The sequence below is a fragment of the Rhinichthys klamathensis genome, unplaced genomic scaffold, assembly GCF_029890125.1.
Source record: "Rhinichthys klamathensis goyatoka isolate OS25496 unplaced genomic scaffold, OSU_Roscu_1.1 h1tg000085l_1, whole genome shotgun sequence".
Lineage (NCBI taxonomy): Eukaryota > Metazoa > Chordata > Actinopteri > Cypriniformes > Leuciscidae > Rhinichthys > Rhinichthys klamathensis.
The window spans coordinates 832,501-854,133 of NW_026606626.1; the positions used below are offsets into that span (position 1 = coordinate 832,501).

General features: G+C 35.4%; 1 protein-coding gene across 7 annotated transcripts in view; it reads left to right on the plus strand.

Annotated features, from left to right (window-relative positions):
* The first annotated feature begins 1,282 nt into the window (after positions 1-1,282).
* inf2 (inverted formin 2) overlaps positions 1,283-21,633 on the plus strand; it is a 39,772-nt gene continuing 19,421 nt past the window's right edge. For 5 of the 7 annotated variants that reach the window (XM_056251586.1, XM_056251588.1, XM_056251587.1 and 2 more), the window contains exons 1-7: positions 1,283-1,427; positions 13,014-13,439; positions 17,292-17,407; positions 18,926-19,085; positions 20,291-20,324; positions 20,432-20,573; positions 20,658-20,790. In XM_056251586.1, the coding sequence (XP_056107561.1) occupies positions 13,040-13,439; positions 17,292-17,407; positions 18,926-19,085; positions 20,291-20,324; positions 20,432-20,573; positions 20,658-20,790 (985 nt within the window). In that variant the 5' untranslated portion in view covers positions 1,283-1,427; positions 13,014-13,039. The remainder of the gene's footprint in view (positions 1,428-13,013; positions 13,440-17,291; positions 17,408-18,925; positions 19,086-20,290; positions 20,325-20,431; positions 20,574-20,657; positions 20,791-21,633) is intronic. The other 2 variants (XM_056251592.1, XM_056251591.1) reach the window with 1 other exon arrangement.

The following is a 21,633-nucleotide window of genomic DNA, read 5'->3' on the forward strand; positions in this document are numbered from 1 at the left end:
GCAAGTTTATATCTCACAATACTTACTTTTTTCTTACAATTGCGAGTTTATTTCTCGCAATTCTGACTTTTTCATAATTGTAAGTTTATATCTCGCAATTCTGACTTTTTTTTCTTACAATTGTGAGTTTATATCTTGCAATTCGGACTTTTTTTCTAACCATTGCGAGTTTTTATCTCGCAATTCTGGGTTTTTTTCCACAATTGCAAGTTTATATCTCCCATTCTGACTTTTTTCGCAATTGCAAGTTTATATCTCCCCATTCTGACTTTTTTCGCAATTGCAAGTTTATATCTCACAATACTTACTTTTTTCTTACAATTGCGAGTTTATTTCTCGCAATTCTGACTTTTTCATAATTGTAAGTTTATATCTCGCAATTCTGACTTTTTTTTCTTACAATTGTGAGTTTATATCTTGCAATTCGGACTTTTTTTCTAACCATTGCGAGTTTTTATCTCGCAATTCTGGGTTTTTTTCCACAATTGCAAGTTTATATCTCCCATTCTGACTTTTTTCGCAATTGCAAGTTTATATCTCCCCATTCTGACTTTTTTCGCAATTGCAAGTTTATATCTCACAATACTTACTTTTTTCTTACAATTGCGAGTTTATTTCTCGCAATTCTGACTTTTTCATAATTGTAAGTTTATATCTCGCAATTCTGACTTTTTTTTCTTACAATTGTGAGTTTATATCTCGCAATTCTGACTTTTTTTCTAACCATTGCAAGTTTATATCTCGCAATTCTGGCTTTTTGTTCGGAATTTCAAGTTTATATCTCGCAATTCTGACTTTTTCCGCAATTGCAAGTTTTTATCTTGCAATTCTGACTTTTTTTCTAACCATTGCGAGTTAATATCTTACAAATTCTGACTTTTTTCTCACAATCCTGCATTTTCTCTAAGTTTCTGACTTTATAATACGCAATTGCGAGTTCTAAAGTCCAATTTTGAGGGGAAAAAAGACAATTGTGAGTTTGTATCTAACAATTCTAACTTTATAACACACAATTCTGAGAAAAAGAGAAAAAAGTCAGAATTGTGTGAATTTCTTTAAATTATTTTATTCAGTAGTTTATGTTTTATTCAGTGGCTTTATTGATTTTTAAGCTTCCACAGCACACTGATACACTGTGCAGTGTGTACTATATAGTAGGCCTATGCAGTGCTCCAGTATCCCATTCCGCACACAGCCGGTTTGTTTTGATTGGCGGAGGCGCGAGTTAAGCCACGCCCCGCTAGTCTCGGGGGGCGTGGCCAGCACATGTGTCAGACGCAGCACAGCTAGAGTGAGTGAGTCAGTTCAACAATCTCACTCTCATCCACCCGGAATGTCTCAAACTCTCAGGAGAAACACCCGCATGTGTGTCCTCCTCACATCAGTGCTCCTCTGCATCACACCATAAAGGACATTCACTGAATCAGGTAGGACAAGTCAATATTTCACGTCTTTATGATTGCTTTTCACCATGCAAACACATTTCGTTTCAATAATCTGCGGTATTACTTTAGTAGTGTCCTAAATCTGTTATGCATCATGCATATGGCGACGGGAGGAGGAATCGCCATGTTTAGGAGATGAAGACTCACTGTCTTTGGCTTGTGTTGAGATTTATCTCCTGAACATCAGAGCACGGATACAAGAGTTGCGTTTATATGAAGCCAAACAGCTGAAGTCTTGTGTCATGAACGTGTTTGTGTGTTGTTGTTTGTATCACTCAGAGGGTTAACAGCTTGTTTTCATCGAAGAAAAGTTTCTGTATCTGCTCTGTAAAGATGGTTTTCATAGAATTGCCATCGTGGCAGTCATTTGAAGCCTTGAGTGTTCTTGTCCCAGTCTGACTCGACTGTGTGGGTGTAATGCATCAGCATCAGTGTGGGAGGTGTGTGTGTGTGTGTGTGTGAAGATCAGATGTGTAGGAGAAGCTTCTGAAGAGCCTCAATCCTCTCACTTCTCCCTGTTGGACTTGAGAAAAGTCTTAAGGTTTGGCGATACTGCAAAATTTGGTATCGATCCGATTAGCAAGTAAATACAGGAACAGCATCGCCGATACCGATACTTTTTGCTTTTAAAAGCATGCGCTTTAACTTACATGAAGGGGACAGCAGTGTCATGATTAATATTAATATGCTAAATCTAAATTCATTTTCTTGACCATAAAATATTTTCTGATTTGTTGACGCAATTAGTCAAACTCATAAAAAAATATATATTTTGGTCAAACTTTTGCACTTTTTTTTCTGACAGATTTATTAACAACAATCTCACAACATAACACAATCCACTTTAACTTTTAATTATCAAAACTAGCCTAACATGACAAATGTTACATGTATGCTATTGTTCAAGAGTCTCTTCTGCTCACCAAGGCTGCATTTATGTGATCCAAAATACAGTAATTAAAAAAATAAAAAAATTATTATGATGTAAATCAGCTGTTTTCTATGTGAATATATAGGAAAATGTAATTTATTCCTGTGATCAAAGCTGAATTTTCAGCATCATTACTCCAGTCTTCAGTGTCACATGATCCTTCAGAAATAATTTTTAATATGATGATTTGCTGCTCAAGAAACATTTATGATTATTATTTGTGTTGAAAACGGTTTCATATTTTTTTAGAAAAAGATACATTGTATTTTTCAGGATTCTTCGATGAATAGAAAGTGCAAGAGAACAGCATTTATTTGATATTGAGTTAACTTTATTGTCCCCGAGGGGAAATTTTGCTTGGGCGCAGTGCAGAGTTGTTTCATAAAATGAACATCATACAAAACATCACAAATTACAAACAGAAGCAAATATAGACAAAAGAAAAAGAGACATAATTGACAGCACAATTCCATGGATTAAAGTGCAAGTGCTTAAGCGCTAGTATGGTTGTTGGAAATTACTCCATCCATTGTATTGAAGTTTTTGTAAAGTTCATATGCTAAGGTGCTAGTATATATATTGCACATTGCCCTATTGCACTGAGATCACAGGTAAAGTGCTGAAGTGCTCACACAGTTTTATTTCACATCGTTCAGCAACTTAATAGAGACTGGCACGAATGATAATTTTAAGCGATTACTTTTGCATTTTGGTACACGGAGTCTTCTTCCCGATGGCAAGGTTTCATATTCAGGAAAGAGGGGATGTTGAGGGTCTGACTTAATTTTCATAGCCTGTTTTATAACTGCCTGATCATACAGGCTCTGTATAGGCTCATATTCTCTCCTCCCTATAACTTTCATGGCTGCTTTGTGCATGTTAGCAAGCTTATTTTTCACCTTAACTGATAGGTTGCCAAACCATGCAGTAATTCCATATCGGATGACACTCTCTAAGATGGCATGATAGAAGATCATCATGATACGACTGCTCACACCACACAACCTTAGGCGCCTTAAAAAATATAGCCTCTGCTGTAGTTTGTTACACAGGTTATCAACATGTGTATTCCAACAAAGAAGACAGTCTATATGGACACCTAAATATTTGTATGAGGACACCTGAGTTACTTCCTGGTTTTTAATGACCACTGGCTTGTGGTCTGTAACTTGCCTCGGGTCGAAGACCATCTCCTTTGTTTTTTGGATATTTAAAATTAGTTGGTTGGTGTCACACCATTTAACAAATGTGTCTATTTCGTTTTGATACATAGAAGAGTCCGTTTTCTTGTACAAAAGGCTTAGGATCGCGGTATCGTCAGCAAATTTCATTATATGGTTATTAGAGTGTACATTCCTGCAATCATTTGTGTACAATGTGAAGAGTATTGGTGAAACAACACAACCCTGAGGAACTCCTGTGTTACAGTATTTAATCTCTGATAGTGTCTCATTAACCTTCACTTGCTGTGCCCTGTCAGTTAAAAAAGAATAAAACCATTTAATTAAGATAGTATTGACATTCATGTTTTTAAGCTTATTTAAAAGCACATGAGTTTGCACTGTATTAAAAGCTGAACTAAAATCGACAAACAAGATTCTAGCATAAGCTTCTATGTTTTCAAGGTGCTTAGAAATAAAGTGCGAGATACAAAGGATTGCGTCATCAGTGCTACGTCCTTGCTTATAGGCGAACTGGTACACATCCAATTTTGACTCAACATCTTTCATAAGTATCGACACAACAAATTTTTCAAAACATTTCATTACATTTGAGGTTAAAGCTATTGGACGAAAGTCATTATTCTCTGAAGCGCCTGATTTTTTAGGCAGTGGGATTATAGTTGATCTCTTCCACAGAGCTGGGACAGTATGAGTATTCAACGACTGTTGGAAAATAGGGCACCATGCCATGGTTAGTTCTTCTGCACAGCTTTTGAGCAAAAAGGCTGGGAGGCCATCAGGGCCTGTGGCCTTGCCCGTGTGCACTTTGGTGAAAAGTCGTTGAATGCTAGATGGATCCACTTCCAGATAACAGGTATCAGTGGCTGGATATATTATCCTTTGTAACATTATAAATGTCTTTACTGTCACTTTTGATCAATTTAATGTGTCCTTGATGAATAAAAGTATTCATTTCCTTTAAAAAATATCGATATTTCGATACAACCTCAGTATTGAAAGCATCAGTGTCTCTGGATGATCCGCCCACCGCTAACTCTTAATGTGAAGCACAGGTTGTGCCGAATTGAAGCTGAATTATATCAGATGTATTTGCTCTGGATAATAACCCTGTTTCATCATGGATGGAGGGACAAAATCAGGCGTTTTTAATCTACAATCTTAAACAAAAAAGTTGTTTTTTTTTGCAGAAAATCATTAGAAGAACCATTTTTGGATCCTCAAAGAACCTTTCAGTGATTCAGTGATTTAAGAACCATTTTTTTCATAGTATTATATTATATTACGTAGTCTTATATTATATGGACTCAATCTGGACTTTTCACACATTATTCGCAAGTTTGTCACAAACACACGTGATTGTATTGGAAACATTGTTAAAGGTTCTTCATTGAATCACACATGCCAATAAAGAGCCTTTATGAACCCTCAGACGGTCCTCGGTCATTTCTGACCGAATAATTTTCTGTTTTGAATTTCTAAAAATCACAGCTTCATCGTAATGTTACGAAACTTGGTGACTTTTCTGGCATTAGGTATGTGAACACACAAAAAAATTGAGTTCATGATCCGAGCATGCTAAGTGGTCGTAAAAAAATTAGTCGCGATTTTGGTCTTCGGTCAAAAATGACCCCCATAGGAAATGAATGGGAAATTGACAAAAACACAAAAATTATCTACAAATCGGCCAGGATGCAGAAAAAAAGTGCTCAGCAATGAAGGGGTGAAACTCTAAAACATCAAGAGTGAAAAACATAACATAATTAATAATTATAATTAATATATATATATATATAATTAATATAATAATTATTAAAATTATTAAAATAATAATTAATAAAATGTTATAAACCTTGGCAAAAAGTATTATTTGAGAATTTCTAAAAAAAATAATAATAATAATCCACGTCTTAAAAGTAAGTAATTTGGTCCAAAAACAACTAGAATTCACAAGCATCTCCATTTAGAGCTATACAGGCATCTAGTGGTAAACCCATGCAAGAACATGATTTATTTAATTTTATGTTTAATAATTTTTTTTTCTTTTTTCTGAAAGCCTAGTCTCTATTTTAACCGAAAATACTGCATAGAAGGAAAATAAATAAAAAATAAAATAAAAAATTCATTATTTTCAATGGCAAAAAATTTACCATAAATATTGCATAAATATGAATAAGTTCAATCAGATTGTCTCAAAATACTAAATTAAAAAGAATAAATATTATAGAACAAAAATAAATTGCATTGGTTTTACTGGGATGGAGGAAGTTTCATTTTTAGGTGTCCAGTCACTTTTGACCGGGAAGATAACAAGTGTGACTCCGAAACGAAGACCGTCTGAGGGTTAAGCAGTAATTGTAGTATTTTGTCAGTCGCTGGTCATTTGTTGTAGTTCTGACCGTAACTATTGATTTCAAGTGTCTGCGAAAGGCAAATATGCACATATACAGGTGAAACTCAAAAAATTAGAATATGGTGCAAAAGTTCATTTATTTCAGTAATTCAACTTAAAAGGTGAAACTAATATATTATATAGACTCATTACATGCAAAGTGAGAAATTTCAAGCCTTTATTTGTTATAATTGTGATGATTATGGCTTTCAGATATGAAAACCTTTTCAGAATATTCTAATTTTGAATTTGGGGTTTTCATATCTGTAAGCCATAATCATCACAATTATAACAAATAAAGGCTTGAAATATCTCACTTTGCATATAATGAGTCTATATAATATATTAGTTTCACCTTTTAAGTTGAATTACTGAAATAAATGAACTTTTACACCATATTATAATTTTTCGAGTTTCACCTGTATGTGCATATATTATTATATGTTTATGAGGCGATGCATCGCTGTGTTTTTATTGTTCTGAATGATGTCTAAATCTCTAGACTCCTGTTGATGATGAATAATTATAAAGTGAGAGGGTGGCGAGAGCGTTTAGTTTATTGAGGTTGAATAATTAATCCAGTCATCAAAACCCAAACTGCATTGCTTTGCTCTCTGCAAGCTGTTATCATTCTGGCACGATGCGTGGTGTTTTATGTAAGTGTGCTTATTAAATGACAGGAAACTGCTGCTGTTGTTCCCATTAGATTGTGTCATGTAAGCGACACCCGGGAGAGGAGAAAGCGTGATCGGTTCCGGTGAGATGAGCGAGCTGTGAAGTCTCTGGGCTTATATGGCTCTCTGGTCTTCCACTATTGTGTGATATGAATACTTTTCACACAATATTCGCTAGTTTGTCACAAACACATGTGATTGTATTGTTCATATCGCCCATGACCTCTGACCTCTAGCTTTATCAAGGTCAGCACAGAGAAGACGACGCTTTAGTGTTTAGAGAAATAACCTTCAGACTGTTTGTGCTTCTGTGAAGTGTAGGGCGAATCTCATCAAAACACGTCCGAAATATAACAATATAGAGTTTTTTGAAAGGAAGAAACGTTTTTTGTTGCATTATTTTCTTGACTGTTTCACCTGAAAATATTGCAATGCAATTGGGTTTTAAAAGTTAACATGTTAAAATGATTAGTAAAGCAATGTTGGATTTATTGTGCCATTATTTTCTTGACAATTCCATCCCTACACTCTAAAAAATGCTGGGTTGTTTCAATCCAACTTTGGGTCAAATATGGACAAACCCAAACGTTGGATTAAAAATGCAATTTATGTAACCCAACGGCTGGGTTTGTCCATATTTGACCCAAAGTTGGGTTGAAACAACCCAGCATTTTTATAGTGTAGTACAAAATATGAGTATAGGTACAGATGCGTTTCAAAAGCGTTTGTTCACAGAACAGCTTTTCAATGTGAATCCATTTGAATAATCTGGATTTCGGAATGAATGGTTTCTGAAATGTGGTCTAAAAATCTTGATTGAATGAACACTAAAAAATGCTGGGTGGTTTTAACTCAATTGTGGGTCAAATATGGACAAACCCAAACGTTGGATTAAAAATGCAATTTAAAAATGTAACCCAACGGCTGGGTTTGTCCATATTTGACCCAAAGTTGGGTTGAAACCACCCAGCATTTTTTATAGTGATAACAAATAACAATGCATTTTGGTTTTTAAAGTTAAAATGTTGAGTTTTTATCTCACAATTCTGACTTTTTTTTCTCAGATTTGCACTTTTATATCTTGTTACTAAAGTTCTAAAGTCTAATTTTGAGGAAAAAAAGACAACAATTGTGAGTTTCTATCTAACAATTCTAACTTTATATTACGCTATTCTGTAAAAAAAAGAAAGAAAGAAAAAAGTCTTTTTGAGCTAAAAAAAAAAGCCCTTTTATTTGTTATTCAGTGGCGGAAACAAGCATCCAGCGTTAAAAAAGACCCAGTTCAATTTGTTTTTTTAAAGTTAAAATGTTAAAATGAATATTAAAGGAAAATGTGTTTTTATGGCATTATTTTCTTGACACTTCCACCCACAAAAATTAGCAATGCAATGCGATCTGTAAGGTTTAAAAATTATTATCAAAGGAAAATATCATGAAAATAAGTGTATTAATCATCCTGAAAAATATGCTTCAGGAACGTACAGTATAATTACTTTTTTTTTTTTTATCTGTTTAATTTTGTGTAGAAATATGACCTGATTTTATGACTTTGAGGCATTTGAAGACGTGTTTCTCATTGTTCTGTGAGTTTCCCTTCATGTGAAAGTCTTTCCTTCCGTGCTGGAAGTGTGTGACCCGAGGGCTGAAGTCTTCAGTGTCGATGTGAAGCACATTCCAGTCACACACACGCGAGATTCTTACATGAATGTTTGCGCAATTTGTCCACAGACAGGGAGTGTTGTGTGCTTAATCTCCACCGCTGTGAGGGCTTTTACACAACAGTATGATTGGCATTTCATCAGATTGTGTGTGTGATTTCTATCAGCTCCAGGTGCTTCTGTGAGGATGAGGGTGTGTGTGTGTGTGTGTGTGATTGTTGTTTTTAGAGATGTGTCATCCGATATTATTATGTCTCTCTCAGAAACACACCTACACATTCACGACGTGATGTAGTCTAGTAGGTGTGTGTGATTTACTGCACGATTTACATGTACAGGTGAAACTCGAACAACTATGGTGCAAAAGTTCATTTATTTCAGTAATTCAACTTAAAAGCTGAAACTAATATATTATATAGACTCATTACATGCAAAGTGAGATATTTCAAGCCTTTATTTGTTATAATTTTGATGATTATGGATTACAGATATGAAAACCTTTTCACAATATTCTAATTTTGACATTGGGGTTTTCATATCTGTAATCCATAATCATCAAAATTATAACAAATAAAGGCTTGAAATATCTCACTTTGCATGTAATGAGTCTATATAATATATTAGTTTCACCTTTTAAGTTGAATTACTGAAATAAATGAACTTTTGCACCATATTCTAATTTTTCGAGTTTCACCTTTATGAAGAATATCAATAACTTAGGAGGAGGTACATTGTAACATTGTGTAACATTTCTTCTTAGTGTTCATTCTTCACGTTCACTTTAAATCCACATAACGGGAATGTCTGGAATGTTCCCAAGCTAAACACTTCTCCATCTAAACCGCTTTGAAGCTGAAGTCGTCCTTTCCCTTGGCCAGAACAAACTGGGCCAGAAAGAGGAAAAATGAATCCAGTGCCAAAGATGGTCTGGCACTTTTGTTTGGTTGTGGCATGACGGCTTTTTTGTCCACAGTGGATGCGCTGACGGGACGGATTCCAGCGCTTGTGTGTGTGTGTGTGTGTGTGTGTGTGTGTGAATCAGATAGAGATTGGGTTGAATCAGCAGTTTAGATGGATACGGCTGGATGTACAATAGACTTTATCCTGTAACAAACACGTGTTTATGTAAGAAGTCAAGGATCATTCTGAAATTGCTTTTCTCTTTTAAGCGGCTGATTTGGAAAATTAAGTGGTTTGTTGTAGCAATCGACCAGTGTTTTTGAAAAAGTCTCTGCTGCATTTATTTGAGCAAAAATACAGTAAAACAGTGAAATATAATTATAATGTAAATCATCTGTTTTCTAAGTGAATATATAGTAAAGTGTAATTTATTCCTGTGATCAAAGCTGAATTTTCAGCATCATTACTCCAGTCTTCAGTGTCACATGATCCTTCAGAAATCACTCTAATATGAGGATCTGATGCTCAAGAAACATGTTTTTGTGTTGAAAACAGTTCATATTTTTGTGGAAACTGATACATTTGTATTTTTCAGGATTCTTTGATGAATATAAAGTTCTAAAAATAACAGCATTTATTTGAAATCGAATCTTTTGTAACATTATAAATGTCTTTACTGTCACTTTTGATCAATTTAATGTGTCCTTGCTTTTCTATTAAAAGTCCTCCTGACCACAAACTTTTGAACAGTGTACATAAAGTCGCTCAATTTAAATGTGTTTTATTTGTCATAAAAAAATAAAGTGCCCGCCTCCACTCACTCACTCAGCTCAGAGATCCACTGGTTGATGATCACACGTTGATCTGATTGGTTACAAGGTCGTTTGTGACGTCAGAAACACCAGCGATTTCAAACCGTGTTTTTGAGACTGTCGAGACTGAGTTGCTTAACTTATTTTGATGAGTTAAAGAAATGTAAAACACATGTTCTCATAACTTAGGCTATTATAATTTTCAGTACATGATTAGTTTATGGGTGTGTTCTTACAATGCTTTCAGCACATATTTAACAGATATGCTTCAACTGGCTTCACAATTATTAAGAAGAGGCTTTAATCTTCAGCATTACACTGTAAAACACTGGAGAAACAGTGAGTCAGTGCGGTTTGGAAACTGGTGAATCTGCGTGATGAAAGATGAGAAAAGCTCCTGTTGTGTTGAGTTGTGCGAGTCTGGACTGATCAGACATCCATCGCCGGATAGTTTTATTCTTCCTTCCTGTGCTTTAATTTCCTCTAAATATGGGCATTTCTGATCGAGGCTCCGACCTCTCTGCGCCCTTAAGCCTAGTTTTGATGTCTTGCTCAATATGAGTGTTTTAAGTGGAGAATTATTATGTTCATCTCGCTTTAGTGTGTAGTGTTGCAGTTTGAGCATGAAAAAGCTCCAGTTCTCCTCTATATCAGTGTTTCTGAACTCCCTGAAACGCCTCCATTAGTCTCGAGTTTCTTCCGGGAACGAACACGCCACAATATTCCTCATTATAATAATTAATGCGCAGAATAAAGGGGCGGGGCCTGGTTGAGTTAGTCAGTAGTGTGTTAAACTGGCGGTTATGGAAAGGGGCGGGACATTTCCCAAACACACTCGAAGCGCTCGACCAATCACAACACACTGATCCAGCCGACCAATCAGAGCACAGTGTGCTTTTCAGGAGGAGGGGCTTCACAGAGACAGGAAGTGAACAGAGCGTTACTGACAGACTGGGAAGAGAGGAGCCGCAACAATGGAGAATATGAGGAGAATAATCAACATTCAAGCAGGAAAACCTGTTCTAGTAGAGAATAAAAACACAACATAAAAACTCTATAAGAGCATAATAGGTCCTCTTTATTTATCATGTGTCTTGCTGCTTACTAAGTTGCTTTATATGTACGACAAGCACCAAATGTGTTGTAATAACTCTTTTCTAGCATAGAATAAGCTGTTTGTTAAATAGTTATTTCAGTATTTTTTTTCCCATATCGTTCGAAATCAGTTTTCATCACAATATTCATTTCATACAATAATGGGGAAGAAAATGCATTGCATTGACCTTGAGAATTCTTTGTTTTTCTGTATTCTGTGTTTTGTTTCAACACAAATTTATCATCAAAAATTGTGTCTAAAGAAATGAATTCATGAAATGTAACAGTTTAATAATTTTTTTACATTGAAATCACATGAAAAATAACAAATAATTTACAGCAAAATTAAAATATTGCATTTTTATTTTTGTCAAAGAAAGTTCTGCACAATAGAACTTGCATACTGTAGTGGTTTTATAATTTTTGATTTATTATTATTATTAAATAAGGTGCTGAGCAACAGAACTTGCATATTATGTACATTAAAATTGATGAAAAAATATCTTGATTTTATAATATTCCTTATAATAATAATAATTTATTAAACTATTACATTAATAATAATAATAATAATTTATTAAAACATTACATTGATTTATAAAAGTTGTGACCGCCCTACATAGCTATAGTTGGACTTGGGTCACATAAATATAAAATTATTTATATTCCTTCTTTTTTTTTTACCTACATACGACTATTTCCGTTTAGATGTAATATAACTTTTATGTAAATGACTTTAATGTATAATAATGAGTTTGCAGCTGCATTTTCTGAACTCTGAGTGGCGGTTGATAGAGTAGAGTTACCATGACGACTGCCGCGCATCCTCAGACAACACAAGAGGATCTTTAACTAACCGCTATTAAACTCTTCTCTTATTTACTGCTAAGGTTTGTTACATTAATTAAATTTACATCAAATTGTAATTTAAGACGGACTTTTTGACTTGAGCGCGGCGGCTTCTCCAGTTAGACGCTTGAACATTCGCTCGAGTTCAAATTTTTCAACTTGCGCGGAATACATTCGCGGCAAACGCGTCGCCCAATTCGCGTCATTCGCAACGCCCGGCGCAATTTGAACTCGAGCGAATGTTCAAACGTCTAACTAGACGCGATAGACGCGTATTTGACGCTCTATTCGCGTTCGGTGTGAACACACCATACAATAAGTCACCCACCTCAGACAAATTGCCAGACGCTCTTTTGAAGAAAATGGCTCTCGGTAACCTGTGTGGATCCTTGAGATTCTAGGTTCGACTCTGTCACCTGTAGTAGTTACACCTGGAACCGGTCGCTGTGGAAACGGAGCTCCTTCACAAGCCTGAATTCCCCAATTAACTTTTTAACAATATTACTGTTTTTATTTTTTGTTTTGTTTTGTTGTTGGTATTTTTAACCAAATAAATGCAGCCTTGGTGAGCAGAAGAGACTTATTTTATAAACATTAAAAATCTTACTGATCCAAAACTTTTGACTGGTTGCTCAGCACCTTATTTAATAATAATAATGATAAATAAATAAATTTAATGTTTTAATACATTTTATTATTATTATTATTAATGTAATTTTTAAATTTATTATTAATGTTTTAATCAATTATTATTATAAGGAATATCATAAAACCAAGATATTTTTTTATCCATTTTAATCCATTATGCAAGTTCTGTTTCTCATCACCTTTTTTAATAATAATAATAATAATACATAAATAAATAAATGTAATGTTTTAATAAATTGTATTATTATTATTATTACTTTTAGATGTACTTTGTGCTATACAAAATTTCCGTTATAATTTATAATAGTTGAGCTGATCTTTTATTTTGGTGGTCTGTCATGAAGAGCTTTGAGTTTCTGTGTGCGTAGATGAAACAGTTTTACTGTTATTGTTTGTCTAATTGTCTTCTCTGCTTTATGTCTTCGCAGCAGCTTCCTCTCTCTTCATCTTCATCATGTCTGGGAAGTCTGACGGCGTGCAGAAGAAGTGGTTGGCTGTGAGAGGTCGACTGGGCTCGTCTCAGGACTCGGACGGCTCTCAGGAGGCTAACCTGGAGAACGCCGAGGCCGAGCTGTGCATTCGTCTCCTGCAGGTGCCCAGCGTGGTCAACTACACCGGCCTGAAGAAGCGTCTGGAGAAGAGTGACCAGGCCTGGATGGGTCAGTTCCTGGAGCTCTCGGGCCTGGACCTGCTTCTGGAGGCGCTGGACCGGCTGTCGGGTCGCGGATGCTCTCGGATCGCAGACGCTCTTCTGCAGCTCACGTGTGTTAGCTGTGTGAAGGCCGTCATGAACTCGTCCGCTGGGATTCACTTCATCATGGATAATGAGGGATACGTGCGCAAGCTGTCTCAGGGTATATAGAACCACTCTCACTGTCCTAAAGGATTAGTTCACTTTTAAAAAAAAGATTTGCTGATAATTTACTCACCCCCATGTCATCCAAGATGTCCATGTCTTTCTTTCTTCAGTCGAAAAGAAATTAATGTTTTTGATGAAAACATTCCAGGATTTTTTCTCCATATAATGGACTTCAATGGGGTCCAAACGGCTCAAGATCCAAATGACAGTCTCAGTGCAGCTTCAAAGGGCTTTAAACGACACCAGACGATGAATAAGGGTCTTATCTAGAGAAAGATTTCAAAAATAAATAAAAAAGTTAATGTTTTATAAGCACAAATGCTCGCCTTGCTCTGTTCTGTGATGCACGTTCGTGACTCTCCTGTTCGAACTCGTTCATCAAAATGAACTAATTTTCATTCAACGAACGAAATGACTCAAAAAAAGATACGTTCATTTTGAACGAGTCTTTTTTCGAGTCATTTCGTTCATTCAATGAACGAAATGAACTAAATGACTCGAAAAAAGATTCGTTCATTTTGATGAACGAGTTCGAACAGGAGAGTCACGAACGTGCATCACAGAACAGAGCAAGGCGAGCATTTGTGCTTATAAAACATTAACTTTTTTATTTATTTTTGAAATCTTTCTCTAGATAAGACCCTTATTCATCGTCTGGTGTCGTTTAAAGCCCTTTGAAGCTGCACTGAGACTGTCATTTGGATCTTGAGCCGTTTGGACCCCATTGAAGTCCATTATATGGAGAAAAAATCCTGGAATGTTTTCATCAAAAACATTAATTTCTTTTCGACTGAAGAAAGAAAGACATGGACATCTTGGATGACATGGGGGTGAGTAAATTATCAGCAAAAGTTTTTTTAAAAGTGAACTAATCCTTTAACCTTAGAAACCCTCGATACATGCATTTCGGTAACACTTTACAAAAAAGTTCATTAGTTAACTACCTTAGTTAAAGGGATAGTTCACCCAAAAATGAAAATTAGCCCATGATTTAGCCTACTCACCCTCAAGTCATCCCTAGGTGTATATGACATACTTATTTCAGACGAATACAATCTGAGTTATTTAAAAAAGATGTCCTGACTCTTCCAAGCTTTATAATGGCAGTTAATGGCCGTTTCTGTTTTTAGAAAAATCATGAGTATCAAATATGATCATCAGGCTTTTGAGGAAAGTGTGGGCTACACTGAAGAAGAAGAGCCTTTGATTTCACTTGTGCTACAAATCATTGATTTAAAATTGACCTATGGCTAAGCCACGCCCCCAAACGCAATGAGCCAATCACAGTGCGCATAGCCAACCCAATACACTCGGACATTCTCTGCTTCCACATCCATTGAAATGCATTGCAGTTAGTCAGTTTTCATTCGTTTTTAAATGTTTCTTCTTGTCATTTTAAGTTTTAAATGGTCAAACGTTGTGCATGGGGTACATGCAACTCCGACACTCGGTATCCCGAGAGGCAGGGCGACGGTGTGTATTTTTTACCCTTTCCCAAACATCTCAACCGAGATAAGGCATGTCTGCTCTGGATTAAGTTATGCGGTAACGTTAGACCACAACACCAACTAAACGTGGATAAATTAAACAAGAATTAACCCCTAAGTGTCACCGGCCCACCGGTGGGCCCAAATCCATTACATTTTTAAAACAGTAATATCCTATACTAAACCTAAACTAATCATGACAAACTATATATCATTTGAAAGCTTACAATCTCTAGTTTCCATATTTGGTGATTGATTTTCAAAATTAATTACAGAGGAGCAGTAATTTATCAATTTGCAACAAGAATATTTTCATACTACTAAGGCGTGTTCAGACCTTTATTTTGAAATAGTGATGAACATGAAAAATCATGAAAGAAGGGTAGAAACCTCAGTTTGTTTTCAAGCCAAGAGTTCAAAAGATAGCATCCATTCAATTATTTTAGAAAAAAAGGTCTGAATTTTTTTTTTTTATATATATATATATATAAAGGAAAAAATGATAGATTCACCATTGTTGCAGGAAGCTATAACACACATGCGTGTTCTTTTTATGTGTTCCTTAAAGGTTGAATTCATATCAAAATCTGCCAAACTTCTCATATTACTTCTGAATAGGATGTCTACTTCATAAATTGTATGAGAATTGTGGAAATAATGGTTCATATCACTCAAAACACATATGGAAATGGAGGCGCCCTTATATGGGCAGTAATGGAGTCTGGTTGTCATCTAGTGAAAAAGTTTGGTACTGCGCACAAACAAAATCTCACTGAAAGCTCATTTACTGAGATATCAACCTAAAATTTGAAACACAACTTGTTCAGATTTTTGGCTTTGATTTTTTTTGCAGTTTTAGAGTCGCCCAGGTTTTGAAAATATATATTTTATATAAAATAAGAATAATTCATTTTTTTACGTTGTACATTTTCATAAACTCAAACTTCTATAACTGTTTTTCTGTTTCACTTTCTCAATTTATTTCACTTCTACAAAAATCTGCTAAATGTCTTCTTTAAAACAAGACCAATCTTTCGTCTATATTCCAAAGCATTCTTGATTCACAACCATTTAAGTTCGAAATGTGCATTTTCATGTATATTCCAAAAAAGTGGGGTGACACTTATTAAACAAGGATGTCTACATCTGTTCTAAGTCAACAACGTATTTGAACGTTATCTTTAACATCTCTAACGTAACGTTAGACTAACGTTAGCCTAACATTAGAAAACGTTGACGTTAGCTTCTAGCTGCGTTGTACATCATGTCACTTAGCTTCATTAACGTATATAAACGTATGTAAATAACCGAGATAACAAATGTTAGCAATGTTGTGCTGAATGATTCATGTAAATACTGCAGTGCATGAACAATGTTGATCCTCTCTATCTTGTTGTCTGAGATGATGATGGCAACGAGATGTGGTTTATCACGTTTACACATTTTTGCCTGGAGCTGAAGCTTTTCATCGACCTTCTCAACAATAAAATTATTAATATAACCCTCCAATGCATAGTTAATGCCCTTTTGGTGACTTCAAGATGATATATAATCTTTCTTTCTCCAAAAATCATCAATTGCCTCCCGTGAAATGTCTCTTACTGTGACAGCTGCCATAGCGCCCGTCACCGAATGTTGACTGTTTGTCCGAGTGAGTGGAGGGGGCGTGGCTTAGCCATAGGTCAATTCCATGAAAGAAACAATGTTGCATCGGAGTTTGTCAGTTTCACATGCGAGTTCCAAATGAAACAGTAGCACCAGATGAAATGGAATTTTGATAAATCTTTTTAATGTTTTTTTTTTTTTTTGAAACACTAACTTTTCAGATAGTTAAAATGCATTTGAATGTGTGCGAGTCAGTTATATATGATGACAGCCTAAAAAAAGATGTAGAAAAGTAATTTTGGAAAGGGATTTTAGTCTTAGATGTATATAAAATATAAAGTCTTTTTTTTTTTTTTGCTGTGATTTCACAATTTGTCCCATAGAGTGTTAGCAACATGTAGGAACAGGTTAAAGGAATAATTCACCCAAATATCTTTCACTCACTCAAATGTTCACACTTCTCTCTTCTAATATGCAATAGTTGCTAAACGTCTCCACCTGTTGCTTTAAAACTGTGGAGCGACTCTCCGGCAGTCGAGATCAATTCAGAAAACACGCATTCCTACACAGCAGTATCTGCGTTGCTCAACGTTCACACCTATCACATGCTTAGACTGTTTTTTTACCCATCAGAAGTGCAAAGTTCACGTTACATCCACCCAAAATAAGCAGCTAACACTTCCCAAAAGTGGAGAGGGAGAAAATGATGGTGGAGGAAGCTACAAACTCAGTGTCTCCTTTCCCTTTCCCTGCAGCTTTAGACACGTCCAACACCATGGTGAAGAAGCAGGTGTTCGAGCTGCTGGCGGCCCTCAGCATGTTCTCCGACGAGGGACACAGACTCGCTCTAGACGCTCTGGACCATTACAAGGCAAGTGCTTCTCTGGATTATGATCTTCTGTATGTCTGATATCAGGAGCCGGCTGCATCAGCTGCTAAGACTAGTCTTAAAAGTTAGTCATCACAGTTTTTCATTCATTCAGTTTTAAGTCAGTTACATATAAACGTAGTTTGGTCTAATTTGATTCTAAAAAGTAAGACTGGTCGCCCCTTGACTAACCGTTAGTTGGTCATACGAGTGCTTAAGACACAGTCTTAACATAATGGCTATGTTTATGAACATGCCCTGAACTCAGGTCAGAAAGAGAGTCTTTTGTTGTGTCTGGTGTTGACACGGCTGACAGCGATGACATACAGCTCGAAAGTGTCTTCTGTGATGAGATTTCATCAGTGTGTGGGGAACAGTACAATGTTACTTAAAATACACTTCAGAATTTACACAAAAACAAAAACCTATTATTTCTGCCTTGTTTACAGTTACTTGAGAAGCAAAGTGAGAGATGTCTTGTTTTCTGAAGTCTTCATGGATAAAACAAGACAAAAATATCAGAAACATAATCTTGTTGATTCTTCTGACCCCATTGGCAGATATTAGTTCTTGTTTTAAGCATGAACTCTTAAGATGGTAAATAGATATTAAAAGTATTTTTTCTGGAAACAAAATGTATCAAAATGAAGTCATTTTGCTTCTCAAGTAAATGATCTATTATCTTGATTTGTGCTGAAAAACAAGACAAAAATACTAAAGGTGTGTCCCAAATCACGTACTTGTGCACTATTCTACGCCATTTCGTAGTATAAATAAATAGTGCGAGTAGTGCATGCATGCGTTCACACTGAAAATTGCACTTTAAGTTCCCCGATGATCCACTTATTTAACCCAAAAAACGAAGTGTGGAACGTTGGACACTCCATGCACTCGACTGTCACCGCCTTAATCACGGGCTTTCAGACTCTGATGTTGAAAGACAAAATAAAGTTCATGCACTACACGGTGAAGTACATAGTGTTTAAGTGTATAGTGTATAGTGCGTCATGTGGGGCACAGCTTAAGAAAATGCGGTGCCAAATTCTATGTATTCTGAAAAAACTTTTTTCACTTGAGAAGAAAAATCACATGATATTAATTCTTGTTTTCTGAAATATGTATCCAAATAAAGTCTTTAAACTTAAAACCAGAACAAACATCTGCCAATTTACTTTTTCCTTCAAATGAAGTAAATTTTTCTGACCCCATTGGAGGATATTTGTTCTTGTTTTAAGCACAAACTTGCTATATTTTGATAATTTATCTTGTCATGTTGCTTCTCAAGTAAATGTATCTTAATTTAAGAATGTTTAGATATTTGTGCTGAAAAACTGAGTATATTTCTTTGCACCGTGTTGCATCATGTATCATTATTGTACTTGAGCTGCTGGATTATTCGCTCTTCAGATGACTGGACTGATCTCAACACCAGGAGAGATGCTCTTTAAAGATAAGATGTCTAAAGATAAAGTGTGCATGTCATTAGCGGTGATGTGAGACAGCATTGTGTTTTTCTGACAGTCTGTGAAGACGCAGCAGTATCGATTCAGTGTGATTATGAGCGAACTACGAGCCACTGATAACGTGCCCTACATGGTGACCCTTCTGAGCGTCATAAACGCCCTGATCTTCAGCGCCGACGACCTGCGGCAAAGAGACAAGATGCGCAAGGAGTTTATCGGTACATTACACTAAATACTACTGACTGTTCAGTATAAACACAAGTATGAGTAGTATAGAAGAATGCTATTTAGACACAGCCCTGTAACCCTAATATTACAGAATACTAGCATACTACTGCACAGTGTACTGAATATTTATTAAAAAAAATAGCTCGTGAAACTGCATGCAATATGCATGCATGCATTCAGACATTGTCACATTTAATTTAATGTTAATTAGAGTTAAATAAACTGCAGTCGGATCACTTAACGAGTAAAGTGTGTTAAAATGGTTGCTTATTGTATATTGAGCATTTCAACCAACTGAAAAAATAGGTATTGGTGTGCAACCTATTGTGCACGATAAACATATTGCATACTGCAAATATAATACAAGTAGTGTAGAATATTGCTATTTATAACACAGTGCAATAAGTAGTATGCTATAATATTAGGGTTATTGGGCTGAGTGCATTGTACTGAATGCTGCCTGTTATTTATTCAAAATATCATGTGAAACAGCATGCAGTTTGCATGCATTCAGACAGTAGTATGCTACATTTACTATATTGCACATTTTGGGTGTGCACGATATTGCATACTGCAAAAATATATGATTAGTATAGAAGAATGCTATTTAGTACCCACCCTATAACCCTAATATTATAGAATGCTAGCATACTAACTGCACAGTGTACACTGAATGCTGCCTAAATGTCTTAAGAATAGCATGTGAAACAGCATGCATTCAGATAGTAGTATGCTACATTTATTATATTACACATTTTGGGTGTGCAAGTTATTGTGCACGGTATACATAATGCATACTGCAAAAATAGTATGAGTAGTGTAGAAGAATGCTTTTTAGAACACAACCCTAATAGCATACTACTTACTGCACAGTGTACACTGAATGCTGCCTGTTATTTGTTTAAAAATAGCATGTGAAACAGCATGCAATATCCATGCATTCGGATATAAGTATGCTACATTTATTATATTACCTATTGTGCACGATATACATATTGCATACGGCAAAAATAGTATGCATAGTATGCAGTAGCAAACAGAAGTGATCAAGTCTTAATTGTGTTCACCTGTTTATTACACTAGCTCCGCCTCCTGTTTTGTGTTTTAGCACAACTCAGGTCTGAGCTTTCCAGCACAGAGCTTTAGATGTTTGTGAGCATTATTTATGGATACTACATTTATTTTCGTTCACCAGGATTACAACTGCTTCAACTACTGCCAAAGCTTAGGTGAGTTTCATTTGAATTCATTTAAATGTGCAACAGGAATTTAAACATGAAATAAAACTCAAGTTCATGTGGAAATGTTATAGCAGTGTGTGTGTGTGTGTGTTTAGAGAAGAGGACGATGAAGACTTGATCATCCAGTGTGAGGCGTTTGAAGAGGCCATGGCTGAGGATGAGGACGAGCTCCTGAGGCTTTATGGAGGAATCGACATGAGCAACCATCTAGAAGTCTTCACATCTCTCTTTAATAAGGTGAGCACTGTGTTTAATGGGAATTCTCACTGGTTTCTCTGGAAGCCACACCTGGATCAGTAACTCGTGTGTGTGTGTTTGCAGGTGAGCAGTTTCCCGTCATCGCTCCAGCTGTTGTCCATAACACAAGCGCTGCTGCTTCTGGGTCCCGAGCGAGTGGATATCTGGCAGGCGCTGGAGTCGCTGGCGAACCGGGCCACACTGATCGCTCAGAGCTGTGAGTTCCCCATGACGGACGCTTCAGTCTGTTTCTCAGGGAAAACTCGGACCTGCTGATTGGTAGTCTTTGAGTTTGGCCTGTGCTCAGTTTTATTTGAGGCATGTCTCTAGGTTTGATCAGGAAGTCTCAGCTGTAGAAATGTCGTGGGTTGGCTGTCGTTATCACAGCTCTTTTTTAAACTAAGGGAAACTTGCTTGCTCATTTACATATACATTTACTTTTTATTTACTTATTTTATTTATTTTGAATTAAATATTTATTTTCTTTTTACTTGCTTGTATATTTACTTACAGATTTACCTATTTACAAAATTAACTTTCTTATTTACTTGCCTATTTACATATTAACTTACTACTTTATTTACTTATTTTATTTATTTGCATATACACACACTTATTTTTTTAGTTCTATATTTACATGCTACCTTTTTTTCTTTGCTTCTTTAATTACTTATAGATTTACATATTGATTTACTTATTCACTTTGTTTATATACATATATTAATTAATTCATTATTTACATTTACTTGCTCATGTATTTACTTATAGATTGACTTATTTGCATATTAATTTACTTGCCTATTTACATATTAACTTACTAATTTATTTGCTTATTTACTATTAGATTTACTTGTTTACATATTATTTTACTTATTTATTTGCTTATATTAATTTACTTATTTACTTGTTTATTTACTTATATATTTACACATTAGTTTTAATCGCTAATTTACTCATTGATTTACTTGTTTACATATTTATTTACTTATTCATGTGCTTATTTACATATAGATTTACTTATATTTATTTATTTAATATTTAATTTATTTAGTTATTTACT